At 42.7% G+C, this 20,226-nt stretch overlaps 1 protein-coding gene across 1 annotated transcript in view; it reads right to left on the minus strand.

Moving 5' to 3' along the window:
• Nucleotides 1–4,407: 4,407 nt before the first annotated feature.
• Nucleotides 4,408–20,226, minus strand: part of cnnm2b (cyclin and CBS domain divalent metal cation transport mediator 2b) — a 38,084-nt gene continuing 22,265 nt past the window's right edge. The window contains 7 exon segments of the mRNA XM_063882680.1: nt 4,408–7,621; nt 7,824–8,002; nt 11,001–11,063; nt 11,700–11,793; nt 13,260–13,429; nt 15,698–15,835; nt 16,805–16,948. Of these exon segments, the coding sequence (XP_063738750.1) occupies nt 7,334–7,621; nt 7,824–8,002; nt 11,001–11,063; nt 11,700–11,793; nt 13,260–13,429; nt 15,698–15,835; nt 16,805–16,948 (1,076 nt within the window). The 3' untranslated portion in view covers nt 4,408–7,333.

The raw sequence follows: 20,226 nt of genomic DNA on the forward strand, positions 1-20,226 counted from the left end.
CTTTATTTTTCTCATACTGCCTGTGCAAAAGTCGTCAAAAAGACCTTAATATTCAGATCAAAACAGGAGTGAATGTTGAAACGGGTTTTGTGCCAATCAGAAAACTTCACAAAATTGAGTCAACATCTAGTGTTTAAGATTAGATGTGCAATGTACATAGATACCACAGCGCTTTAGAAATATCCTGCACTGTATCACATTTTGTAAATAGCCATGCTGACCCAATATATTAATTCAGTATAGTATTGTGAGCGGGATGGCTCAGGTAACAGGTAAGAGACGGAAGCGTTCGGCGTTGGGCAAAAACAATGCGTTTATTGGTTGAGAATTGTGCACAGAACAGGCAGCTCCGCGGTACTTTCCGAGCGGGGAAGGCCAGGACGGGGTGTGTCGTCTTCCCAGGACCCAGCCTACTGCAAGACAGATCAGAACCAGGTTACCAACATGCCTTATATTAAACGCCTGATTACCTGATTCCGATCAGCTGTCTGGTCTCCGGCCGAGCCACTCCCCTCACCCCAGCAGCCGGCGCTCTAACCACACCCGGCTGCCACATACCCCCACCGCCCGACTCAGGCCGGGATCCCGCCGGCCGACAGCCGACCTCCCCCCCCCCCCCCCTCCGCCGAGCGGGAGAGGAAATCGGCCACGACCATCCGGTTACCCGGCCTGTGGATCACCTTGAAGTTAAACGGCTGTAACGCCAGATACCAACGAGTGATCCGGGCGTTGGCATCCTTCATGCGGTGGAGCCACTGGAGCGGGGCATGGTCCGAATAGAGGGTGAAAGGGCGCCCCAGGAGGTAGTAACGCAGGGCGCCGACCGCCCACCGTATGGCGAGGCACTCCTTTTCCACCGTACTGTAGTTCACCTCCCTCTGAGCCAGCTTACGGCTAATGTACAGTACGGGGCGGTCGACCCCCTCTACCTGCTGGGACAAAACGGCCCCCACCCCACTGTTCGAGGCGTCGGTCTGCAAAACAAAAGGTAGAGAGAAGTTAGGGGTGAACAGAAGCGGCTTTCCACAGAGGGCTTTCTTAACCCTCTCAAACGCCAGCTGACATTGCTCCGTCCACTGGACCGGATCTGAAGCACCCTTTCGGGTCAGGTCGGTCAGAGGGCTGGTCAGCTCCGAAAAGGCGGGGATGAACCGCCTGTAGTAACCGGCCAGCCCCACGAACCTCCTGACCTCTTTTTTCGTCTTGGGCACCGGACAGGCAGAAATGGCGGCAGTTTTCTCTATCTGTGGCCGCACCTGCCCGCCGCCCAAGTGGTACCCCAGATACCGTACCTCCCTCCGCCCAACCGCACACTTCTTTGGGTTGGCCGTGAGCCCCGCCTGCCTCAGGGACTCGAGCACTGCCCCCACCTGCTGCATATGCTGCCCCCATGTCTCACTGTGGATGATGACATCATCCAAGTAAGCAGCAGCATATGCAGAGTGGGGACGCAGCACTCGGTCCATGAGCCGTTGGAAGGTGGCTGGAGCCCCGAACAACCCGAAAGGAAGTGTGACAAACTGGTACAAACCGTACGGAGTGGAGAAGGCCGTTTTTTCCTTCGACTCTGGAGAAAGGGGAATCTGCCAGTAGCCCTTGGTTAAATCCAGTGTCGTATAAAAACGAGCAGTGCCTAGCCGGTCCAGGAGTTCGTCGACCCGGGGCATTGGATAAGCATCGAATTTGGACACCTCCTCCTTGGGGCTGGAACGGGTCGGTCCGCGGGGAAGACAGGTTGTCGGGGCTCCTCCTTCATGCTCCGCCGGGGAAGCGAAAGGTGGTCCTCCGCGAGGACGACGGCTGCCTCCAGGCTGGCAGGGCGGTGACACTAGACCCAATTCGCCGTTGACGATGGCAGCCCGGCGACAAACTGCTCCAGTGCCACCTGCTCCATGACGTCCTCGGCGGAGCGCATCCCCGGCTGAAGCCAGCGCCTCGCCGCATCGAGGAGCTGCTTCGCGTAGGAGAAGGGGCGGCCAGCGTCCTCGAAGGGAAGGGCCCTGAACCGGCGGCGGTGTCCCTCTGGTGTGCTGCCGAGCCGGTCCAGGATGGCCCTCCGCAACTGCTTGTACTCATGTCGATCGGACGCTGGCAGGCTGTGGGCGGCTAGCTGCGCTGCCCCGGCCAGCAGGGGAAGAAGCCGCACAGCCCACTCCTCCTCCGGCCACCCGCACGCCGCCGCAGTGCCCTCGAATATGTCCAGATAAGCCTCTGGGTCGTCGTCGGCTGACATCTTCTGGAGGGCAATCTGCGGCGGCCGGGCGGGGTTGGTCACCGGCTCGGCCTCCCGGGCGGCCGGACGCTGCAGCAGCTCCCGCAGGAGAGCACGGTCCTCCCGCTGGCTGGAGGCGATTACGAGGAGAGCCTCGCTCTGCTGCCGTTGTAGGGCGGTTGTGCTCTCCTGCATGAGGGCGAGACGCTGGAGGGCCTGGCCCAGCGGGCTTTCTCCTTCCGTCATCTGAGGGGTTCACGTCCCTGTTCAGGTGCCACTGTGAGCGGGATGGCTCAGGTAACAGGTAAGAGACGGAAGCGTTCGGCGTTGGGCAAAAACAATGCGTTTATTGGTTGAGAATTGTGCACAGAACAGGCAGCTCCGCGGTACTTTCCGAGCGGGGAAGGCCAGGACGGGGTGTGTCGTCTTCCCAGGACCCAGCCTACTGCAAGACAGATCAGAACCAGGTTACCAACATGCCTTATATTAAACGCCTGATTACCTGATTCCGATCAGCTGTCTGGTCTCCGGCCGAGCCACTCCCCTCACCCCAGCAGCCGGCGCTCTAACCACACCCGGCTGCCACAAGTATATTGTGTGATAGATATAAACATTTCAATTGGATGGTAATCTACATATAAATATATATTGGTATAAAACTCATCTGCTTATTATGATAATTAAGAAGTACACGGATGTGTTCACTATCTGAGGTTTAAAATACTGTGCTTTATAGGATTTTTAGGTACTTGAGTTTCCATTTTTTTCTTCCTCTACTTCCTCATATTTTGGAAGCCAGCATTGTAATTCCAATTATTGAAATTATAAATACAAAATATAAAATGACATTTTCATTAAGTGAGGTATTTAATAATGAATTGGATATTTAAAATAATTATTTGTATTGTTGGTACTTAATCTATATTTAATGGTATTTATGTACACAACTCGATTTTGTATGCAGGACTTTTACTTCAGTATTTAAGTGTTTTTGCACTGTGGTATTGCTGCTTTAATAAAATAAAACAGAATATAAAAGCATTTTGAGTTAACAAGGTACAAAATAACTATCAAGAGACAAACACATAGCAATAGCTAATACATAATGAACGTCAAATGTAAAGACAGGATGTCAATGAGGGCACACAGCTCATTCTCGCCCTGAGCTTCATCGTTGAGCATGGATCTAGAAAGTCAATTAGTCATGTTGACCAAACAAGAAGGCAAAGGACTGGAGGCCGTAGAAACTTCTATAAGGCGATGTTTCCATTGGCGTAAGACTTATGCAATGCCTAATGGCAGACGTGCATGTCATGGTGGTTTACACAAGCAAGAATAAGTTAAAGGGCAGTGAATACAAACCGCTGTAACTCAATACACATTCATGTCGCGCAGCCAAACGCTGCTCAAACCCAAATAACCGGTCCTTTATTTCCCAGCTGCGACTGAACGCTGGTAGTGTTTTGTCTGCGTCATCATGGCAAAATGTGCGAGAGCTACCACAGTGGAGGAAAATAACTAAGTGCATTTACTAAGTGTTATACTTAAGTACACTTTTGAGGTAGGCCTACTTGGACTTGAGTGTTTTCATTTTCTGCTATATTGTTCTTTTCACTCCACTGCATTTATTGTATCACTGCAGATTCAGAGTAATACTACAACAAATACATGATGATGTAGTGCAGATTAAGATAACACTTTTATCCATTTATCCATAATATTGTACCAACTAAAAAGTATGAAAAGTAATTCAAATGATCTCCACCTCTTCTCTTCAGGGCATCAATGATCATAATGTTGTAATATAATTCACATTATTCTGGGATTACTTTTAGTATATTTTCTTCTATTTTGAACTAGAGTAAAACCCTGACTTTTTTCAAGTCTGGAAGAGAGAATATTTGGTTAAAAGTAGCCGCTTCAGTCACAATAACAGGATAGTAGTATGTTGCAGTAGCAAACCGACCCTAGGGTCTGTTACAAAGCAAATCCATCCAACGTTTAAATAGGGGTGCATTTTATTGCCCTTTAACTTCACTTAGAATTGCTAATCTTGTACAATACTCCAAAGTGTTTATACATTGCTAAAGCGTACAAAAAAAATCCCTCATAAGAGAACATTTAGAAGCAGCAGAGCTTTTAAATCGAGGACATTAAGCCACCAACTGTATGTCTGTTAATCATTCACTTTTTTATTAAACCAGCTGCAGGAGGCAATGGGAATGTTGTCGTCAGGTAGAAGAAGCATTATGGACAGCACATGGGTACAGAAGTAGCAGCATTGGGATGGACAAAAGACCAGTTAAACATAGGCCAGCAAAGCATTCACATAATGGACAGATAATAATCTTGTGTTCAGCAGAGGATGGGAGGAAAAACAAATAAAAGTGTGGATAACAGAATATTCACAGGTGAGGCTTCTCCCCAGTGTTTCCTGTTGTGCGTTTTTGAATTGACACCATGCTTCTTGTTATCCTGTCACTGAGTCTGTAAAGCACAATGTCACAGTCTGATCTCATTCATTGCTGTATCTCCGGAGTGATTGTCCCAGCAGAGCAGGTGCGGTCCACTGCATAGGAGCACTTTCAAGTAAACAATAAACAACACAGCTGCAAACAATGCAGAGTACTCTATATGTCTGGTTATGCAACCGAGACGCCCCTTGTAGCCAAGCAGATGGAGGGGCTGTTTGTCCATGTGTGCTGTTTTCAGGGGCTGTTACACACACATTGGATTACATGTGGAAACAGCAACCACCAGTGGTTTCAAACTGGAACTGCATATTTAAAAGAATTCAGCTTTGAGGACTCTGTATTTGCCTGTGGCCAGAAAACTGCCAACAAACAGTAATGTTAATGAACAGGCCTGAAAGTGGAATTAAAGTCATTTTTGTTAGAGAGTTAAAAATCTACGCCTCTACAGATATTAAGTAGACTGAATTTACTCTACATTAAGACAGTGTACTTTAAGGAATCATTTCAAGCACAAATAGCCTACAGTATCTTATCACTCATTCCTGTCTTTATGAGGTAAAACAATTAGGGCAAGAAGGTATAAAAGAAAGAAAATACTAATAACATAAACAAGACTTCAAGGAATACTTTGACATTTACACTTATTTGCCAAGAATTCAGTGAGAATATTGAGACCACGGATGCTAAATTTGAAGCTAGAGCCAGGAGTGTTAGCTTAGCATCTAGACTTGAGTTTATTAATAACTACTCCAGGTGAGATGTTCGAGACCAATGAGAAATTTAAAAGCTTCATATATGGTAGTGTGTTTGCTTATTAGCTGAGAGTGGAATCAATCTTCTCGAAAAAACTAATCTTAGTGTGTTCCCCTCAAACTATACTGATTGTGTGTTCTTTAAGCGTGAAAAAAACAAACATATATGGGTACAGGGTTTCTAAGATAAAATGAAATCAATATAAATATATCTGTTTAATAGCAGCCAACACTTGTGAAGAATATATTTTAAACGTCAAACTGAATGAAATCAGGAATTATTAACCACGGATTATAGTCTGAAATGTGTGGGGAGCCAAACCAAGGAAAGTGTAGTCTCTTTCACATTCACTCCTGCCAGCCTTTATCAACTGAACCAACGGGCTATGTTTTGTAGACACACACAGAAACACAGTCACACACATAAACAGTGGAAAAGCATAGCTTTGTATCATTCATGGACATGTTTAATGTCGAGGTTACTTTTTGTGACGTTGATGATGCTCAACAGGTTAGATGAGGTCATTAATACTGTGCAATTATCAAGTTTGATTATGCGTAAAATTGGCAACAAAAAAAAAGACACAACCGTCCCATGACTAGGTGCCGTGTTGGCACTTTCACGCCCTATTCATCGATCCCCCCCCCCATTTCATTACACTGCGGTGAATAGTCTCGGCATCATTAATCCCATATGAACATGAGGTCAAAGGATGCAGAAACAGGAAAGAGATGAGGAGAAAGAGAGACTAGGACAAATTTGCTTGTGGATGGCTGCAGTTTAGCATTTTTCAAAAAAACCAAATATACATATACATACAGTACATACATACAAATATATCTGTCAATTTATAATACAGTGATTTTCTTAAAATTCATAATCATCTCTTAAATAAATTGCTTTTCATTGCACTTTGTTAAAATAATTAATTATATGATTTCTCTTAAAGGCAATAGTGTGATTTTTTTAAAGGTGAAAAAGATAGTGTACCATAAGCCTGATTTAGGATAATAGTAAAAATAACAAGATCTGTAATATACATACTGTATCTGTAAAAGATCCTCACCTCCTCATTTACATGAATGGATGTTCGTCTACATATATGTAGCATGTCCTTTTTGATATGACACGTGCGCCCCTGCACACACCTTTGTGTACATGCTGGTATGCCAGTTTATGTCATATCATGTCTCCACGCGTACATATATACATACAATATTATAAAATAAATAAATACAGGATAACATTCTTGGTTCGTTGTTTTTTACGGTTTTCCTTCAAAGCGGTTTTTGGTGCAGTCTTTGACCAATCTCTGCTTGTTTGGGTTTGAGTCCTTGCTGATGGGATCAACAGTCGACTGAGCCTCCCTGAAAGATGCACGGGTTGGGGAGTTGCATTTGTGTGTGTGTTTGGGGAATGTTTGAATATGTGTGTGTAGCAAAACAGTCTGTGTCCAGTGTAAGAAGGGGGGACCAAAGCCTTTGGCCTGAGAATACAATACAGCGAGTGTTGCGTTTTGTTGTTTCAGGCATAGGAACTGGGTTTGCATGCACTCTGTCATCTTTTAGTCAGCGCTATGAAAGTGTCAGATTGTCCCAAAAAGAAGCTCAGTCGCAGGAACTGTCTGAGTGCACCCTCTGTGAGAGGGTGAAGTACAGCAGGGATTCTGACAGCGTTCAGGTAGGGGGCGTTCAGGCTGACGCAGCACCTGTCTTCCCCACTTGCCCCTCCATGAAAGGGTCTCACTGACTGAATGGCGGCTACTGGTTGGAGCAGAACCTTCACTCCACCCACCTCCACTTCCCACTTTCCCTCATCTCCACCTACGCAAGAACTCCGCGCGTGTCCACGAGACAGGGTGGAGGGTCTGAGTCTCCACCGGGCTCGGCGGGGGCTAGATGGGTCCCTCGTTGTGGGTGGTGTGGTTGCTCCTGTTGAGACCCACACAGTTCTGCTGCTGCTGGTTGAGCAGGTGGGATGTCTCGTTGGCGACAGATACGGACACGGCAGGGGTGGTGCTGGTGGTGCTGGCCGTGCTTGTGACAACGACAGTGGGGGTCTCCACTCCATCGTGGAGCTCCGTCAGCGTAAGCTCTATCTTAGTGAACTCACTGTCTGTCGATTGTGGCGTTTTGTCCATCCGGGACGCCATCACGGCGTTCTGGTACTGCTGCCGTGTTACCTAGGATAATAAGGTCAAATGTCACAGCAGTTGTGATGGTAGGTGCTCCCAGAGCAACCTGCCCGATGACCTCACACTTAGGAAATCATCTTTTTTAAATATATATATGAAAACGTATTTATATTGCAAGTAAGCATCATTTATTACAGCATGTATGTCTACACATGTGAGGCCGGTCTTGCTCATCAGTGTGTGTTCTCACTTTTATATACTGCAGGTCTGTCCGCGCTCTGACTGAGTAGTCGGGTACGTAGATCTGCAGGAAGGAGTTGAGCTGGTTGTTGCTGCTGCCGAGGGACGGGGTGATGGCGTCTATACGGTCGCTTCTGTTCAGCGAGTCTGAGTGGTTGAGTCCAAACGGCCGCGGAGGAGATTTGTTTTCTGTGGAGGTGATGAGAGAACAGAATGACTTAAAATAAGGAAGGTATCTCAGAAAATATATTTTCATCTTTGGCTGTTGTCAGGGCCTATATGTTTCTTTCACAACTAGAAATGGTGAACACGTGGAAAAACAAACACCCAAAGCTACAGTCATTCAACAACAGAGAGCTTATGTCACAGTCTGCTCTCTGCTTGAACTCATTATTAGGGAATGCTTTTACTTCACATGCTGTGCTGTCATCTACTCTGCATTTCCAATTGTTCTTTGTCCCTCCTGGGTTGCCATATCCAGAAAAAAAATGTGTTTTTATACGAGTTTGACGCGGGGACTATTCCTCATTTGTATGTGAGAAATAACAGATCTGCACTTTGAGTCACACCAGCAGCAGCTTGGCTCTGGATGGCAATGTCGGTCAGTAACTACTAGATGAATTACTATGAAATGTAGTATTGATAACTGTGGTGCCAAGGCGATAAGTCTTAATGACTCTGGTAATCCCTACACTTGCCCTCTAGCAACAAAATTAGGTTAAAATGCGGGCATAACAATTAGACATATTAGCAACATTGGCAATCTTTTCTTAAAACACAATATTTGGGTCAAAAATGTAGTTGTCTAATACTTTTATGATCCAATATCTGCAAAACTAATCAAAGTCCTGTCAACCACAGATGTAGTCCGTATTGTGGTAACAGGCTAATGCTAGCTTGCTAATATTCTAAACTAAGATGGGGGTCAAGGCAAACATTACAACTTCAAGCATCAGCATGTCTGCAATGTCAGCATGCTAATGTTAGCCTTTAGCTCCAGGCACCTCTGCACTCAAATAGATAGTTCAGATTTTTTTGAAGTATGTGTATGCTATATTTAGAACATTTTTTAACCATTTTACCTCACCGGCAGTCAGACAGCCCTTTTGGATGGGTAAAAGAAGCCAGTGGCTATGCTTTCTTCAAAGCAGACCAGACCAGACTTCATTGACAAAAAGATACTAGTTTTTCTACAGCCTCAATGGCTTAGTTAGTTTGAATTATTGCATAATTTTGGTGTTTTTTCAAGAGTTATGACACATTAAACCAGCAATAGAAGCTGCAAGCTGTGAAAAAAACCAAATAAAAAAGTGTACACTATTTGATAAATAGATATAATTAAATAATTCTTCTTCTTTAGGATGCTATAACAGGTGCTGTCCACGGATTACTTGGGGACTTGCAAACCAGCATCTAGTGAAAGTAATACACTGATCCTGGATACGTGCCTCATACAATCCCACTTCAAAAAATGGAAATATACCTTTAAGTATGGCCTAAGAGTCTGTGGCGAGGGGATAGGCGCTTAGTCTTAGCTGCTCACCAGCTTCCGCAGCACTTAAGATCCTGTGTTATTGGTGACATTTTTCCAGGTCAACTTCTAAGAACCTCAGTACAGATGCTTGCTGTGATAAATGTAATTTCTAATGTAAGTCTTTAGGTGCGAGGGGGGACCTTCATACAGCAGGTATTGAGTCGGTGGTCTCCAGTGATGCTGCCTCTTCTACGGTTACCACATGGAAGACTTCTAGTTCTTTTTTCTAATATTTTCTTAAACATTTTTTAATTAAAGCGAGATTATGTTTTCCACTTCTTAAAGAAGCCTAGTGAAAATAACACACAACAAAGTGGAAAAGCCTTGGCCAACGCTAATGCTACTACACCGACTGGAATGTATGTAATCCCATGTTAGAATATGTGTGTGTGTGGACCGAGCGCAGTGGGCCAAAGACCTGGCATGTGAACTATAGCGGATTAGTACTCCAGTGTCTAGGGGCCAAAGGGGCCAGGTCAATATGCAATGAAAAAAAAACCCTAAAAAAATGCAACGGTGTGTGTCATGCATACACACACATAAAGCATTTAAATACAGCCACACTAAAAAAAAGGGATTATTCGGGTGAAAAAAACATGTTTAGAGGTGAAATGTAGGTCACCGCTACAGAGAGGAAGAGAGTGTATTTGTTCAACTGCATTTCCGGATTCATGTGGGTGTGTTTGTGTTCGTGGCAGCATGTCCGTAGCTATGTGTATGTACATGTGCCTGTGCGTGTGAACATATGCGTCTTTGTATGTGCGCTCAGCGGTGTCTGGCAGGGGGCTGTAGCTGTAGGTCTTGTTTATATAAGTCGGAGGGTTAAAGGTTAGGGGCGAGCGGGGCGGAGCCTGGGTCCGCCCTGGGGCCTCCAGTCTCCAACACCATTCAGCCACTTGACTAATGGCTCAGGGGATGAGGGTGTTAAGTCTCAACCTGAATTGGTTTTCCTCTCTCCCCCTTCTCTTTCACTTATGTACGCATGAAAATACAGTGCATGTTGCATTCAGTTGAAAATAGACATTCAGGCATGCTTCCAAAAACATACAGAGACATGAAACACATACAAAGTGAGACAAAAACACAAAAAGAGAGACACAAAATAACCACAAAGAGATTCAGAACAGCTACAAAGAAACAAAGAACTACAAAGAGACACAGAATTACAAAAAATAAATTATGAAGAACCATAAAAGACACAAAACAACTACAAAGAGGCACTAAATAATCTATAAAGGAACACGAGACAATCAGAAAAGAGACACATAATGACAACAAAGAAATCTAAATCAAACACCAAGACACAAAACAACTTCAAAGCGGCAAAAAATAACTACAAAGACACATAACAGGACAACAAAGATTCAAAACAACTACAAAGACACAGACAACCACAAAGACACAAAATGAGAACAAAGAAAGTCAGAAAACTACAAAGACACAAAACAATACAAAGAGGCACCAAATTAACTACAAATGAACACTAAACAATCAGAAAAGATACTGCTCTTGCAGACATCAGGATTAAAAAACATGTGTAGGTTTACGCAAAGCATGCATGTGGAACAGACAATATTCTTTCTCACATTTCTATACTTCAGCACAAACAGATCCACAGCGTGTTAGAACTTGATACAGAAAAGGCCACTGTACCTGGAGATCCTGCTAATGATTCAGCCCTACTGACCACAAATGTACGAGACAGGGACAGAGGCACTGAGGGGAAGATAGGGAAGATAAAAAAGACAATTAATAATCTGTAAAAGTTGAGAAACAATCGATGCCTATACACGTACATGGTAATGTGGATTATATCTGGTAGGGAAGTATCAGCAACACCAGGCACGACAACAAAGTGTTCAAGTCTTATCATAAAGTCTTTGCTTTTATTTCATGATTTTTGAGTGCCTGCACTCATGACAGGAAAATGTATTCTACTATTTCACCAGTAGGGGTCTCTCAGATCTCATCACCCATGTGAATCAGAATAGTGAAAAGGGCTGAGAATAATAGAACTGTAGTTTATGAATGAACTGAGAGGATCACTAGGTGACGCTTTGTTATGATGTCACTGCAGGACAGCGGTCAGTATTACAATCAATGTTTGCGAACATTCATCAGAGGAAAATGCAGCCCTAAAATCACTCCTAAACCTGTCTGTACTTCAGTGACACAAGGGACAATGTGAAGGCAGACATTGGACATGGTCAGACTTGGTCCATATCACATTGACATGGTTTTCACTGGATGAAAATTACTTCCAATTTGTAACTATTATGGTACTTAAGAAATCAGAATACTATATATCCTGGAAATTTGTTTCTTTGTTTGACTTTGGTTTGTAGATCTTACCTGGCGAGGCTGTCAGAGCCAACATCCCGTAGAAGGAGAACGGTCCCGCTTCAAACTTCATCCCCTCTTTTCCCGCCTCCACCTCCACTTTCCCCTGTGACAGAAAGATAGTTACACAAACTATGTTCTTTATTTTGTTCACATCTTTAACATACATAACACATAATCATTGCACATTAGCAGTTTGTAACCATAGTGAGCCCTGTGAATGTCCGCTACAGCTTTGAAATCACACTTTTCACCCCTTTGTAAACCGCTTTCCCATCTCAAATAAATGTATTTCATGCTGCCGCAAGTTTAGAACAAATCCCCCCTTCCTTTTTACTACTTGTAGAAAATCCGTACTCTTGTTTAATAGCTTCCAATCTGCTGAAAAAACCCTGGTCCATTGATCCAGACCCACACTGGTCCAATCTGGACCTCATTTGATCCAGGGATATTACACATATTGTCTAAGTGGGTGCATATTATAATATAATAATCATCCATAGTGTGTCAGTGTCAGTAAAATGCTTGATTTTATATGGATTCAAACATGACTTTCAACTCAAATTTACTGCCAGTGATTTCGGACTTCTTTTGATCTTGATCTTTTTTTAATGACTCCTTAACACCAAAGAGGAAAAATCTGCAACATATTGAGCGACAGAGCGCCCGATTAAAACCACCTTTCAAACTGTAAGGCTACATGGAGGTCAGCAGCTCTGTTTTGATCTGCTTTTTAATAAATAAGTGAAGTTGCCTGCAAAGAGAGATTGGCAAGTATCATGACAGTAGGTTAATCAAAACATTTTAAAAAATACAGAACATCATGCTGCATACTCTAATTATGAGGTTAATATAATAATGAATTAGGTTAATATATTGGCACCTTTCAAATTAACATCTGAAAGCCCAGCAGGATTAGTTTGCATGTGTACTCACTCTGTTAACACCCAGTATTTCTGGCATTATTATTATTATTATTATTATTTTGTAAAATTAGTTTCCAGCAGTGATATCATTCACGATAAGGAGGGTTTTAAAGTTCAAAATCATTTTTCGGGGTTAATTGGTAATATCATTTCTTATTCCTAGCGAAATCTTCTGTGTCACACTATAAATAACATTTTCACTGTGGACAAAGACAGTTTGCTCCTCCCCTGCTGCACACAAAGATAAAAAAGACAAGAACAAATTGACTAGAAAAGAAGACAGCAGACATCTCTCAGGCCAGACATTTGTATTACTAATGAGCTGTTTATCTTGGGGATTGTTTGTTTCTTTAATCCTAACTGCCCTGCAGTACAGTCATACCATTCATACCTCTTCAGGATGCGTGGCCCCCGTGGGAACAAACCTGCAGTACAGCTCTGTTAGAAGGGTGGCTATACTGTTATTACTATGGGAACAAGGGAAAAAATAGCTTGTAGCGCTAACGTTGTATGTAATGTGAAAAGTCGTTTGATCACTGAATGATAAATTGACCTTCAGCATGTTACACAAATTCATTGGAGCTGTTTTTTAGGGGTTGATGTCGGACATTCTTTCTTTACTTTGAATCTCATTGTTTCCACACACCTGCAAAAGGAGGATGAAGTAATCCACAGGCTTGTTCCTGTGGAAGAGGTAGTGCTCTGCTGCCCGCTTGTTCTTTTCATCGTATTTTAATTCCTGGATGACGTTGGGATGCTTCAGCAGGCGCAGCAGAATCTTTTCTGACATTTGCATCGGTGCGAAAGGCTCGATCTCTGAAGAACCGGGGAGAGACAGAGAGGGATACTGTAAGGAATTTGAGATACAAATTAAAATCCAACACATACATATGGGGTTTGTAGCATAGTTCATATATACTAGTTTTATATATATACATATATATATATATATATATATATGTATATATATATATTGTGATATATTGGCCCAAAGCACTTTATTTACACAACAAATACATACAAACTATTTGTTTTATTAAGTGCTATATGGACAGTAAAAACACCACAATGATTGTTATGGACACTTTATACTGAAATCTGACTCATGTTTTATTAACTTAACATCAAATGGGCAGACCGGGCCTTGCGCTGGAACAACTCGTACAAGAGGACATATTATGCTCATTTTCAGGTTCATATTGTGTTATGCTATGGGACATGTCTCCATACTTTAATGTTCAAAAGGTTCTTTATTTTTCTCATACTGCCTGTGCTGCAGCACCTCTTTTCACCCTCTGTCTGAACCAGTCTGCTCTGATTGGTTAGAAGTCTGGCCCCTAAGCCTATCAACTACAATGTGAGCGCTAGGCTGTAGGAGCCCTAGTGTTACATAGTGATGTCACTGGCTAGAAACTCCCTGTGGAGGAAATTTGGGGATTTTAGCCTTTGCTGATCATTTACATGCATAAAATCCTCAATCACACAAAACATGAAAAGGAAAACCATTAAAAGCATAATAGGCCATTTAAAAGCTATATTTCACCCATAAAAGTATCAATTATATATAAGCATTCACTCTGTGCCACCTTGGCTTCATGAATAAAAATAGCCTCCACGGTGAATAAAGAATCAAAAATAGAGAAAAATCTCAATAAATTAATTAAATGGGGTGCTGCGATTAGCAACAGCAAAAGAGCACTGACATATCTGTTAACAACAATATGATCCAAGTCACTATTTATCCAGCCACATGCTCGCTATTTCCCAAAGACATGCATGTTTGCTCTAACCTTACTATTAACACACTTCCTGCTTAAACAGATGCACCATGAGTTGCCCTTTGTAAAAGGAAGATTTGTGGTTGTTTATGCGGCCCCAATTGACTTCAGTTCGTCAAGACTTTTTTCTACTTTCACATTATTAGTCGAACGCGGAGGCATGCCAGAAAAAAATATTCCTTTAAATGTTCAAGGTAACAAGGAGAGAAATGGTAACACAAGTGGTCGTTTTGGGGGAAAAATGTTCCTTTAAAAGGGTTGAATTTGTTTTTTAAAATTCAAATTCTAAGGTAGTGATATGTTTTCATATGAAGCTACATTTGTCCAAACCTGCCCAACCAGACTGTGACTGATCTGTTTCAACCAGCTAACGGGCCAACCAGCTCGTTCCGCTGAGCGGCGGTGATATGTGTCAGCTGGCTGCTGGCTCCACCACCAGGAACTAAACTCCCTAATAGCCTTTAGAGGAACTTAATCAACGCTTAGCTGCTAGGTCAAAGTTCTGAAGCAAATCCAAGTGCAGTGAGGCATCGTCAACCTCTGCTGCTGTAGTAGTTCTTGGATACTCTGCCCCCTGAACAGAAATCCATTTCCCCAGGGAACGCGGGTGAAATGTTTCACATTTTACACCAAGTATGTCGACTTGTGTGAGAACCCCGATCATAGGCCAAAAATGCTGGATGTGATGTCACTGAGGAACGCGTGTAAGCAAACAGGGTGGTGTTTTTAAAGCTGTGAGCTAAGATCTCAACATGTAACCTCCAGTGCATGACACGCAAGCAAATAGAAGCCTGCATTTTTTGGGGGGGGATCTGCGCGCGGTCTGCACAGACATCCCGTGCCGCGCTGCCGAGAGGCCTTTACCACCTCTACACACAAACCAACACACTTGTTGCGAGTCCCCACACAACTCATTCCCTCACACACACAAACAACAGATACTCATTCCACACACATACTCACTCCTCCCTACACCCACTTGCCAAAACTCAAAGCCCATACGGGCACATGCTCACACAAACAGCTCTCTCACACACACACACACACACACACACACACACACACAACAGCTCACACACACACACACACACACACACACACACACACACACACACACACACACACACACACACACACACACACACACACACACACACACACACACACACACACACACACACACACACACACACACACACACACACACACACAACACACACACACACACACACACACACACACTTTCCCCGCAGCGAGGGGCTGAGGGCACACTGGGGGAAGTCAAGCAGCAACGCAGCCCACTTGCCTGTTGCTAGGAAACGCAGGGTAGCCAGCAGAAGCTGAGGTGATATTTTAACCTTCATTTCATTGTCGGTAGGCTTGAAGGCCGAGAAATCCTGCTTCCTTTCCCGATGGGTGATTTTCTTCTTCGTCTTGTTGTCAGCTGAGGAGGGAAAATGAAAAAGTAAGACACAAACTCCAAAGTTTCAGTGGATCCACGCCACTCCAGAGACAGGGAGCTCGTCCCCCCGGGTCACAGGGTGACTAAACTTGAGTTACCCAAAGCTTATTGCTTTTTCCTGAAATGTAGCTGTGGCGTTCTTCTCAGAACTAAAAGGGAGCTATAGGGGGCTACACTGTTAGCTTACCACATTCTTAGCATTACTTAAAGCCATATGTATTAGGCCAACAAATAGACTGGCACGTATGCTATATCTGCTGGCCATTACCATCAGACAGCTCATGGTTTGGTAAAATACACTCTACTAAAAGTCAAGGCACATTTAAAACAGATTATGACACTATAATTATTGATAAAAAAAACAATGTTTAAACATGTTTAAAATGATTGAACTTAAATGAAATTGTAACACAAAATGATGATAAACAATAATCCACATGTAATGAAAGGGATCTCTCGTATGGACGAACCAATTATTCCTATCGAGTGCTTCCCATTTTAGCATCTTTCAGCTCTATTGTTTGTTTTTTTCCTGCTGGAACTTAACTGTTTCGGTTTACACTCACTCAGGCAGCATTGACATATCTATAAAAAACAACAGTTGTTTACCTACTTAGACCCGAACTGCAAAGTTACCGATTTTTAAAAAGAAAACTAATAATTTCTCAGGAGATGTTACCAGGCGGAGCAGAGCCAGACCATACTTCTTTGTGGGTTCATAAATACAAGGAAAACCTTTATAATTACATGCCATTGATTCAATTTTTATTCGCATTAAAAAATATGTTTTCCTTCACTGATATATTCTTTAAATGCATTTGCTGCTGTACATTAAGTTGGTTAAAATGGTCCCCATGTAACCCTCACCCTTACAGCCCCTGTTACTTTAACAGGCTGTATATACCTGGGGGTTCTACAGTGTAAGGGGGTATGTGAGAGAGAGGAACTTACTGTACAGGTCCGTCTCATCCAGGATCTCTGACTTGATGATTTCTTCAATAACGTCCTCTAGGGTCACAATACCCAGAACCTCGTAGAAAGGGTCTCCCTCGCCCTCGTTGTTCACCCTCTGAACTATGGCCAGGTGGGATTTACCTATCAAAACACACACAGATACACAAACACAGGTTATAAAGTGAGGGTTATAAACTGATAAAGGGAGTTATGGAGTGTAGTAGAATACTACATAACAAGGGAGCATACAGGCAGGGAATCACATGGCTATATCCACTTTGACGTATTTGAAAAGTGTCTCTTTTTAACATAGTCAACACCTTAGAAGTGGTATTTTATACTGTGAAATAGAAAAAATAAATCACTTATGCCAGCTGGGACTCATATAACCCTGATGCTGCAGTTTGTCATACAGCAGGTGACACAAAGGGATCTGAAGGAGGCATTTTTCTCTTTATCAGTTAGATAACCAGGTATGCACGACAATGGTAGTAAGTGTTAACAGTGCCAGCTCAAGCAGCCATAGAGACATACAAAGTGACAGTCAAACAGTCAGAGTTTCATCATATAGCTCCCCTTAGCCCTCCCTCCCTCCACATCTGTGTTCCCAGGACCCTCCTGTGAGCTGTACCATCCAGAAAAAAAAGGAAAAAAGCAACAAACTGCCGTGTATGCAGAGAATACTGTCAAGAAAAACGCTAAACAAATTCTTTGCCTTTTCTCAGCTTGTGATCATTTAAAAGGAATTTTCCAGAGGCCCAGGCTAATATTAGCCCCTGCAAAATGAAGTTTCCATTCCGCCCCGGCGATATTCTCACCGAGCGGAGGAACAGACCCGGCGAAGCCTCCGCTGTGTGATCAGATTGTCTCGGAATGGGCCGTTTGCATGCAGATACTCCACAGTGTGTCAGAGTGCATGAGTGTACGAGTGCACGAGCGTGTGTGTGTGTGTGTGTGTGTGTGTGTGAGTTTCTGGAGAACACAGGTACATCACTGAGTCAGGGCTCACATGCTGTTTCAGCTAATGTTGGCTGCTTTGCTGCAGGACTGAGGGCTGATCTCCTGAGTGTTTTATTGCACTGCAGCTTCCACACTGATGTGCAGAGCCTGAGAGTATCAATGGGACAATGTTGTGAGCATTAGTTGCACAACTGATGCTTTCAAGACATGTACTCAGGTTACACTTAATAGCCTGGCAGGGGAAGGGATTAATAATGTAAACACCAGAAATAAAACAAATGGGTCAAAGCGTCCTATTTCTAGTCAGATTTTGAGCCAAGTCTTTATCACTGAGGATTAGGTTTAACATGGATACTCAGCGGGTTACAGCAATCAAGCCTCAGAAGTCATTTGGCAAGCAATTTACTCTGAACTGTCCAGAGGGGGAAACTCATGGAGTGCTCAGCAAAGCAGAGTACAGTGAAACAGATCAATGCTCACTTCCTTCTCTTTAATGGAATGAACTCCACTCTTGGCAGCTGGTGGTCGGAGTGAACTGAACATTCTAATTCTTTATCAGGATCCCCATTAGCACTAGCATGAGCATTGGTTATTCTTCCGGGGATACTCACACACACAGTCAAACAAAACAAAACAAAAACAAAACAGCTCATCATTTCATCCAATTTACAGTGCTATACGAAGCGAAAACTAGAACATGCATATCCAGCTGGGAAAGTGAGATTAGCCTCATTTACATTGATTTGTTTTTAGCAAAAATACAATTGTCAAGACTTTGTCCGTATAACATTGAAGTCTTTATTTGTTTCTTTATTTCTGAAGGAATCCATTCTTGGCAATAATCTCGTTATCTTAACATGAATGTACACCACGTTCATGAATGTTTGATAAATATAAAGCTTCTGTCAGCGGCCAGTTAGCTTAGCTTAGCATCAAGAATTAAAAAAAACATGGGTACAGCTAGCCTGTGCAAAGGTTAAAAAATCTACCGACTAGCCAGTTGGGCAATAGTTCACTTATATCTTACTCGTAAAAGAAACATGGTGTGAATAGGACATTGTTATTGTTGTTGTTGCTTTTCTGTATTTATGCTAAGCTAAGCTAACCAGCTGCTTGCTTCAGCTTCATATTTTTCATACAGGCATTTTTATTTTACCAGAATGACAAAGTAAGCAAAAGTTAAGGTTGATCAAATAAAGTTTAAAACAAAACTTTGAAAAGAGCTTTCAAGCAACAATTTCTCCTGTCTGCTGCAGGCTGGCAGGTGGTACCGCAGCATCAGGAGACAGACCACTAGACTCAGGGTCAGTTTTATCCAACAGACTACTACTAACAACTGAGCTGTGTTAAGTACCTCCATTAAGCATTCATCGGTTTACATGTTATAATTGATTTATTATATTATTTATCACTACAATAAACAGTATTTTATTTTACTTTACTCTACAAAATGTAAATGTACATTCTGCTCTCGTCTATCTTATACTATTACATGTATGAAGACTGCTGCATGTACTTGGTCACTTACAAGATTCCCTTCAACATTAAGATAATTGTATTTACTTTTTCCGACATGTATTTAGTTTATTTCATCTGCATTACTTGCACATTGGTTGTTTTTTCAGTTTCTTGATTTGTTTGACTTCTGAAATATATTACGTTGCGTTGTTGGAGGATTGTGGGACTTCAGTTTCATTGCCATACACTGCAGCTACTGTGCATATGACAATAAAGCCTTTGAATCTTGAATTTCTTGAATCAACCTCTTCAAATAACATATGAATAATTTCCAAAGAATCCCTAATTACTGTTCCCACAATGTTCTTATCCAGAACTACTTACAATGTGCAACTACTGTGAGATGCACATTGAAAGGTCAGAAATAAGATGGTAAGTGGACCTTGGGTTGAGAGCATCAGCAAGGACTTTTGCACTCAAGATCAGTTAATAAGAAATGATTCAACTCACTACATACTGCACAAAATAACAAGAATCTTTACTGTACAACAGTAAAAGTAAAATCACTTATCAAAGTCTTAACAAAAAGTGATAATTCCAACGATTTATGATGTTCCTGTTATTGTATCCTTGTCTTTATCAGAAGAAAAGCAACATCCAATGGTAATGTGTGTAAACCAAAACTCACCTTTCTGACACAAAAAAGGCCCGACCTCCGACCTTTTTATGAGCCACCTGATAAGAGATGGAGGCCATCACTGATACCACTCACAATTTGTTCTCCTCTACAAGTGGCCATGTGCACACACTCACTAAACACACATGTGACATTACGAGTCACTTGTTTGACAAGTTAAACTAATCCCATCAGGATGTTTGTTCACATCAAGAGCACTTTCTATCGCCTCCTTCAACTCAAGAGTTTACTCGGGGTTAACCATTAGATATGACCCGTTGTAAAAGTTTTAACAGAGGCAGCATAGGTCACTAGTAGATAAGAA

This window comes from Eleginops maclovinus, chromosome 5 (assembly GCF_036324505.1).
Source record: "Eleginops maclovinus isolate JMC-PN-2008 ecotype Puerto Natales chromosome 5, JC_Emac_rtc_rv5, whole genome shotgun sequence".
In the NCBI taxonomy this organism is placed as follows: domain Eukaryota; kingdom Metazoa; phylum Chordata; class Actinopteri; order Perciformes; family Eleginopidae; genus Eleginops; species Eleginops maclovinus.